Source organism: Salmo trutta, unplaced genomic scaffold, assembly GCF_901001165.1.
Source record: "Salmo trutta unplaced genomic scaffold, fSalTru1.1, whole genome shotgun sequence".
Lineage (NCBI taxonomy): Eukaryota > Metazoa > Chordata > Actinopteri > Salmoniformes > Salmonidae > Salmo > Salmo trutta.
Genome location: NW_021822911.1, coordinates 4,253,007 through 4,261,833, shown reverse-complemented (window position 1 = coordinate 4,261,833; position 8,827 = coordinate 4,253,007). Strand labels below are relative to the sequence as shown.

The window sequence follows — 8,827 nt, the reverse complement described above, 5'->3', positions numbered from 1 at the left end:
GTGAGGTGTAAATAGTGAGGTGTAAATAGTGAGGTGTAAATAGTGAGGTATTGAATAGTGAGGTATTGAATAGTGAGGTAAAAATAGTGAGGTATTGAATAGTGAGGTGTAAATAGTGAGGTGTAAATAGTGAGGTATTGAATAGTGAGGTATTGAATAGTGAGGTGTAAATAGTGAGGTAAAAATAGTGAGGTATTGAACCCCGGGTAGATAATCAGTAGTACTCAGAACTTCAACCTTAGTATACATACATTATAAAAATCATGTTAATATCTGATATTGGGAGTAAACAACCTCGGAATAGAAAAGACAAGAGCGCGTCTTCCAGCCCACCAATAAATGACATAATTCAACCCACCCGGTTAGTAAATTTACCTCGACATGCCCCTTGAGAAGGCGAGTGAGAGTGAAGTGAAGACACCAGCTGTTTAGCGGGGCTGAGTTGACTTCATGTGCGAGAAGGCAGAGCAGGTGGATGCTGGTTGATGAATGTACTGGGAAAATACGTTTTTCTAGACCAGAGGTAACTGAATTAATGTTCAGGCTTATTGATAATCGTTATATTAATGAAGTGTAAAACATGAGCATAAAAACAGGTAATAATAAACATGAATCATCGTTATATTACTTCACAGTAATCTGTTAAATACTTTTTAAGTCCTTCCTCTTGCGGTAGCAGTGTGGAAAGGGACAGAAAGAAGCGTGGGGAGTGGTGGTGTATCCAGGGAGAAAACTAAACTAATATTCTGAAATATCATTTGTGGTCTTATGTTCCCATCTATTGGGATTATGTAGCAACTGCAGTAGTACTAAAAAATATGTAATTCTTTACTAAAGTAGTAATTACTCAGAATTGCAAAATATAACATTTTCTAGTTCCTTTTACCACTTATAATAAAATAAAATGTTTATAGCATAACAAACAATTAAACTGACATAAAACAAAAACACCATACATTTAGTTAATTATATATATAAAAACTATTTATTTAGATGGGTGACATTATCTGCTCTGTAGACAAAGAAGAGCTCTCCAGTAGGTACCAAAACATTCAAAGGACATTTTCTCAAAAGTGAGGTTTCAAGTTTATCAACATTCAAAGCAGAATGACTTTCCCATTGTTCCTCAACTGTAGTGTATGATATACCATTTTCTAGCTCTGAGTGTCTACTTTTATCCAATGTAAAAAACACAATTTTGCTACATAAGATCGAAACGGTCGGTAACATTTGACAGTGAGGCAGATATATAGCATTTTGTAAAGAAATATGATTATGTGTCTTTGAAATGATACCATGAAGTGATAGATTTTAAACAAATACATGTCTGTCATTGAACAACACCATGCCATGATTAGATAGGGAAAAACCACACCTCTATAATAATTTCTTTAAACAAAAAAAGCTAATTTACCAACATTTCTGGAAAGTGATATATAGCGTTTTGGAACTCTTCATATGTTTCCCATCTGAGATCAGAGTAGATGAGAGATGTAATGTTTGTCTCTGTTGTGTTGAAGACCAATCAAGCAGGAGAGACCAGCCTCCCCTGTACCCAGCTGTGTGTCCATGAAGAGTGACTGGTCTATGAATCGACCTATAATGTTTAGAGAGGGAGACTTTTCTACTGAACAAAGGTAAGAAGAACTCATGGGTCATGGTCAGTGAGTTAAACAACACTGTCTCTAGTCATTTCTCCTCCCATTTTCCCATTTCATTTAGTTGTTTTCATTATCCATAGACTAATCCTTTAGTCCATTTATATAGTCCTAAAACAATATTAAACAAACACAACATTCCCTCCCTGTGTGTGTGTCTCTCTCTCTCTGTCTGTCTGTCTTTCTCTGTCTGTCTCTGTCTGTCTGTGTCTGTCTCTGTCTGTCTTTCTAATTTCTGTCTGTCTCTGTCTTTCTAATTTCTGTCTGTCTCTGTCTGTGTGTCTTTCTCTGTCTGTGTGTCTGTCTGTCTCTGTGTTTGTCTGTGTCTCTGTGTCTGTCTCTGTGTCTATCTCTGTATGTGTGTCTGTTTCTGTCTATGTCTGTCTGTGTGTGTCTGTGTGTCTGTCTGTGTCTGTCTGTCTGTCTGTCTGTCTGTCTCTGTGTCTGTCTCTGTGTCTGTCTCTGTCTGTCGCTGTCTGTCTCTGTCTTTCTAATTTCTGTCTGTCTCTGTCTGTGTGTCTGTCTCTCTTTCTCTGTCTGTGTGTCTGTGTGTCTGTCTGTCTGTCTGATTTCTGCATCTGTCTGTGTGTTTCTCTCTGTGTCTGTCTCTGTGTCTGTCTCCGTGTCTGTCTGTCTGTCCCTGTGTGTGTCTGTCTCTGTCTGTCTCTGTATCTGTCTCTGTCTATCTCCGTCTGTCTGTCTGTCTGATCCCGAGCTCTTCTTATGTTTCCCATCTGAGATCAGAGTAGATGAGAGATGTAATGTTTGTCTCTGTTGTGTTGAAGACCAATCAAGCAGGAGAGACCAGCCTCCCCTGTACCCAGCTGTGTGTCCATGAAGAGTGACTGGTCTATGGAACATCCTATAGAGTTTAGAGAGGGAGACTTTTCTACTGAACAAAGGTAAGAAGAACTCATGGGTCATGGTCAGTGAGTTAAACAACACTGTCTCTAGTCATTTCTCCTCTCCCATTTTCACATTTCTTTTTGTTGTTTTCATAATCCATAGGCTAATCCTTTAGTCCATTTTCATAGTCCTAAAACAATATTAAACAAACACAACATTCCCTCCCTGTGTGTCTGTCTGTCTATCTGTCTCTCTGTCTGTCTGTCTGTCTCTTTGCCTGTCTCTCTGTCTGTCTCTGTCTGTCTCTGTCTGTGTCTGTCTGTGTCTGTCTGTGTGTATTTTGCTGTCTGTCTGTCTGTCTGTCTGTCTGTCTCTGTGTCTGTCTCTGTGTCTGTCTCTGTGTCTGTCTCTGTGTCTGTCTCTGTGTCTGTCTCTGTGTGTGTGTCTGTCTCTGTGTGTGTGTCTGTCTCTGTCTCTGTCTGTCTTTCTCTGTCTGTGTGTCTGTTTCTGTGTCTGTCTGTCTGTCTGTCTCTGTCTGCATGGCTGTGTGTCTGTCTGTCTGTGTGTCTTTCTCTGTCTGTCTGTGTGTCTGTGTCTCTCTGTGTCTGTCTCTGTCTGTGTGTCTGTTTCTATCTGTGTGTCTGTCTCTGTCTGTCTGTGTGTCTTTCTCTGTCTGTCTGTCTGTCTGTCTGTCTGTCTGTCTGTCTGTCTGTCTGTCTGTCTGTCTGTCTGTCTGTCTGTCTCTATGCCTGTCTGTCTGTGTCTGTCTGTGTCTGTGTGTCTTTCGCTGTCTGTGTGTCTGTCTCTGTTTGTCTGTGTCTTTCTCTGTCTGTCTGTCTCTGTCTGTCTGTGTCTCTCTGTCTTTCTAATTTCTGTCTGTCTCTGTCTGTGTGTCTTTCTCTGTCTGTTTGTCTTTCGCTGTCTATGTGTCTGTCTCTGTCCGTCTGTGTGTCTGTCTATCTGTCTCTGTGTCTGTCTCTGTGGCTGTCTCTGTGGCTGTCTGTATCTCTGTCTGTCCCTGTGTCTGTCTCTGTGTGTCTGTCTCTGTCTTTCTAATTTCTGCCTCTGTCTGTGTATTTCTCTTTGTGTTTCTCTCTGTGTCTGTCTCTGTGTCTGTCTGTGTGTTACGAATCCCTTTGGCCCTGCAGTCTAGGGGGGATGGCAACGAGACCCGTAACAGTGAGAACAAATAACCACAGACAACTACAATCTACCGTCAAACTCTAATGGTTTATTTCTAAACACACGGTAAAGGGGTGTGAGAAGAGGGGCTGAGCTGGACCCAAGGAAAGAAACAATAATCCAAAAACACCCCTAAACTAGACTAGCCTATTTCAATAACTAGCTAACTAACCAAAATACAGTGGGTGGTCCGCCCAGTTCTAACTAGGGTATTTAGACAACAATTTACCTACGGGTAGTGTATGCCCAAGGGCGACTTGTCTTGGTACCCTTTTTCCCACCATCAAACAAACAGTCAACAAAACAATACTCACAAGTCCTGTGTGGCTCAGTTGGTAGAGCATGGTGTTTGCAACGCCAGGGTTGTGGGTTCGATTTCCAATAGGGGACCATTATGGGAAAAAATGTATGAAATCTATGTATTCACTACTGTAAGTCGCTCTGGATAAGAGCGTCTGCTAAATGACTAAAAATGAAAAAATGTAAATGTAGGTACCGGACCACTGTGACATGTATGAGCAAAACAAACGAGCGATCTGCACACAGAGAGATCGAGCTCTAGAGAAAACCACTGACTGGGGTTTTAAACCAGGGAAAGGGATGTGATAGGGTAAAGGAGCAGGTGTCTTCTGATTACTGACTGATTGGGGAATGATGATTGCCACCTGTGAGGGGAGAAGGAGAGAAAAGAAACACACATACAGGATACACACTACCTGTATCTGTAACACTATCTGTCTCTATCTTACTAATTTCTGTCTTTCTCTGTCTGTCTGTGTTTCTGTCTATGTGTCTGTCTCTGTGTCTGTCTCTGTCTGTCTTTCTAATTTCTGTGTGTCTTTCTCTGTCTGTATGTATCTGTCTGTCTTTGTCTGTCTCTGACTGTCTGTCCTGCTTTCTGTCTGTCTGTCTGTCTGTCTGTGTCTGTCTCTGACTGTCTGTCCCGCTTTCTGTCTGTCTGTCTCTCTTTGTCTGTCTGTGTTTGTCTCCGTCTGTCTGTCTCTGTCTATCTCTGTTTGTCTGTCCCGCTTTCTGTCTGTGTCTCTGTTTGTCTGTCTGTCTGTGTCTCTGTCTGTCTCTTTCTGTCTGTCTCTCTTTGTCTGTATGTGTCTGTCTCTGTCTGTCTCTGACTGTCTGTTCCGCTTTCTGTCTGTGTCTCTGTCTGTCTGTTTGTCTGTCTCTGACTTTCTGTCCCGCTTTCTGTCTATGTCTGTCTGTTTGTCTGTCCGTACTCACTCACTCCCTGGATGAAGAGATGTAATCTCATGTTTTGTCCACAGAAACCAACAGGAGAGATCAGAGTCAGAGATTCTCAGTGGTCAGTCTTCCCAGAGTCATCAAACAGACCTGGCCTCCATATTCAGTGTATGTGGTCCTGTTATGAACATTTGTTTTTGTTTACCTCAAGTAAAGTTGATCTGTCAATCATTCATTAATGTGTTAATGAGAAAGCATTTCTTCTCTTGCTTAACTTATTTACTTTATTTATTTTAGTTGCTTGAAGAGAAAATGATGACATTTGTGAAGAACGAGCTGAAGATTTTCAAGAGGATTCTTAGTCCTGAACTCCCAGAAGGCTTTGAGAATCAGAAGCAGGATGAGGAAGTGGTGGATGCTGAAGATGAGAAGCAGGAGAGCAGTGCCAGAGAGGGGGCTCTGAAGATCACACTGCACATCCTGAGGAAAATGAACCAGAAGGAGCTCGCTGACATACTGGAGAACTGTAAGATCTGTCTGCCTCATGTTGAATGCTGTTTTATAACATTTAAAAGCTGTAGCTAAAGTACAGCTAAAGTAGCTGTGTAACTCAATGATATTGTAGCAGCCTTAACACAACACCTAGTGACCTCATCAAGTAGCAGCAGGGATGTGTTGTGGTGATTAATTTAGAGAGAGAGAGAGAGAGAGAGAGGAGAGCAAGAGGAGAGCCAGAGGAGAGAAGAGAGCCAGAGGAGAGAGGAGAGCCACAGAGAGAGCCACAGGGAGAGCCACAGAGAGAGAGACAGAGAGAGAGAGAGACACAGGAAAACCTGGCTCCCTGTAGAGGAAAGGCTGTGCAACCACTGCACAACAGTAGAACCTGAGACGGAGCTGCATTTCCTGACAAAATGTTAAAAAATATAATACAATTAGAGAGTGTAATTTCCCCAAATTTGAAACCCTTATTCAAGGTTTCAAAGACTTCTCTGATGAGAGTAGGCTACCCGTCCTGTTGGGGGAGGACGCAGAGAGCTGTGGGTTGGCAGCGCACTACATTGCTGCCTGCCATAAGTTGAGGGACAGTGTCTGACAGACCAACCAACCAATCCCATTGACAATTTTGATTCTTACTATTTTCATATTGTAAGGTTGGCAATATGTACATTGCTCCGTCATGCCAATAAAGCGAATTGAATTGAGAGACAGAGGAGAGACAGAGAGAGAGAGACAACATTAATAATACCAATAATAATATAATCAGTCACACCAGTCTGTAATGCATTATGAAAACATTTACACATTTATACAGTCAGATAAGAGAATAAGTGATTATAATTTAAAATGTTATAACAGTCCTATAATACTGTAGTTATTAAAACAGACGTAATATTAATATCCTCTGTGTTATTTCTAGATTCAGATGAGCTTGCTGTGATTTGCCAACGTGAACTCAAATCTAATCTAAAGAAGAAGTTTCAATGTGTATTTGAGGGGATCGCTAAACAAGGAAACCCAACACTTCTCAATAAGATCTACACAGAGCTCTACATCACAGAGGGTGGAACAGGAGAGGTCAATAATGAACATGAGCTGAGACAGATTGAGACAACAACCAGGAAACAAGCAAGACCAGAGACTGCAGTCAAATGTAACGACATCTTCAAACCCTTAACCGGACAAGACAAACGTATCAGAACTGTGCTGACAAAGGGAGTCGCTGGCATTGGAAAAACAGTCTCTGTGCAGAAGTTCATTCTGGACTGGGCTGAAGGAAAAGCAAATCAGGATGTTCAATTTGTGTTTTCATTCCCTTTCCGGGAGCTGAATTTGATGAAAGAGGACAAACACACTTTCATTGAACTTCTCAATCACTTCTCAATGGAAACCAAACAATCAGGAATCTCCATCTACAACAAGTACAAAGTTCTGTTCATCTTTGATGGTCTGGATGAGTGCCGACTGCCCCTAGACTTCCAGAATAACAAGATCTGTTGGGACGTCACAAAGTCAACCTCAGTGGATGTTCTGCTGACAAATCTCATCAAGGGAAATCTGCTTCCCTCTGCTCTCCTCTGGATAACTACCCGACCTGCAGCAGCCAATAGGATCCCTTCAGAGTGTGTTGACCAGGTGACAGAGGTACGAGGGTTCAATGACCCACAGAAGGAGGAGTACTTCAGGAAGAGATTCAGGGATGAGGACCTGGCCAACAGAATCATCTCACACATAAAGACATCAAGGAGCCTCCACATCATGTGCCACATTCCAGTCTTCTGTTGGATTTCTGCAACAGTCCTTGAACACATGCTGAAACATAAGAGAGAAGAGATGCCCAAGACTCTGACTGAGATGTACACACACCTTGTGGTGTTTCATACCAAACAGAAAAATGAAAAGTATCTTGGGAAAGAAGAGACAGGTCCACACTTGAATAATGAGAGCATTCTGTCACTGGGAAAACTGGCTTTTCAACAGCTAGTGAAGGGCAATCTGATTTTCTATGAAGAAGACCTGAAAGAGGCTGGCATTGATGTCAGTGAAGCCTCTGTGTACTCAGGATTGTGCACACAGATCTTTAAAGAGGAATGTGGGCTGTACCAGGACAAGGTGTACTGCTTTGTTCATCTGAGCATTCAGGAGTTTCTGGCTGCTGTGTATGTGTTCCTCTCATTCATCAACAACAATGAGAATCTAATGAACAAACTGCAAACAAATGACGAGCCTGAAGTTACTGTCTACAAGAGTGCTGTGGATAAAGCCTTACAAAGTGAGACAGGAAACCTGGACCTGTTCCTCCGCTTCCTTCTGGGACTCTCACTGGAGTCCAATCAGAAGCACTTACGAGGTCTACTGACAAAGACAAGAAGCAGCTCACAGAGCCATGAAGAAACAGTCAAGTACATCAAGGAGAAGATCAGGGAGAATCCCTCTCCAGAGAGGAGCATCAATCTGTTCCACTGTCTGAATGAACTGAATGACCATTCTCTAGTGGAGGAGATCCAAAGCTTCCTGAGCTCAGGAAGTCTCTCAAAACCCAACCTGTCACCTGCACAGTGGTCAGCTCTGGTCTTTGTGTTGCTGACTTCAGAAAAGGAGCTGGATGTGTTTGACCTGAAGAAATACTCCAGATCAGAGAAAGGTCTTCTGAGGCTGCTGCCAGTGGTCAAAGCCTCCAGAGCTGTTCTGTGAGTATATAAAATGACATATAAGAACTAATCATCAGGAAGAAATATTATGTTTAGAGAAAAATATGTATTATAATATGTATATAATATTATATTGAATAACATATTGAATCAGATATTCAATCGAGTATTACAATATGACCATACAATTCTAGGAGACGGAAGATGAATCTATTTGTTGTTTGAGAGAATAAACCAAATGCATCTACTGTTGTCCTTCTACACTACTGGTGTTAAATAAACAGTGTGTTTGTGAAGTCATGATGATCTCGTTGCAGGCTGTCAGGCTGTGGAGTCACAGAGGAAGGCTGTGCTTCTCTGGTCTCAGCTCTGAAGTCAAATCCCTCACACCTGAGAGAGCTGGACCTGAGTAACAATGACCTAAAGGATTCAGGAGTGAAGCTGCTCTCTGCTGGACTGGAGGATCCACACTGTAAACTGGAGACTCTGAGGTCAGTATTCCTGTAGTTGGTCTCTGTTATTGGTAATGGTGAGAGGTTAGCATGTTTTGTTGTAGCCTCTGTTATTGGTAATGGTGAGAGGTTAGCATGTTTTGTTGTAGTCTCTGTTATTGGTAATGGTGAGAGGTTAGCATGTTTTGTTGTAGCCTCTCTTATTGGTAATGGTGAGAGGTTAGCATGTTTTGTTGTAGTCTCTGTTATTGGTAATGGTGAGAGGTTAGCATGTTTTGTTGTAGCCTCTGTTATTGGTAATGGTGAGAGGTTAGCATGTTTTGTTGTAGCCTCTGTAACTCTC

The 8,827-nt window shown here is 42.0% G+C and overlaps 1 protein-coding gene across 1 annotated transcript in view; it reads left to right on the top strand.

Moving 5' to 3' along the window:
- Nucleotides 1-5,189: 5,189 nt before the first annotated feature.
- LOC115186582 (NLR family CARD domain-containing protein 3-like) overlaps nucleotides 5,190-8,827 on the top strand; it is a gene marked incomplete at its 5' end in the record, with an annotated part of 8,961 nt that continues 5,323 nt past the window's right edge. The window contains 3 exons of the mRNA XM_029746171.1: nucleotides 5,190-5,409; nucleotides 6,307-8,071; nucleotides 8,350-8,523. Coding sequence (XP_029602031.1) covers nucleotides 5,190-5,409; nucleotides 6,307-8,071; nucleotides 8,350-8,523 — 2,159 coding nt within the window. The remainder of the gene's footprint in view (nucleotides 5,410-6,306; nucleotides 8,072-8,349; nucleotides 8,524-8,827) is intronic.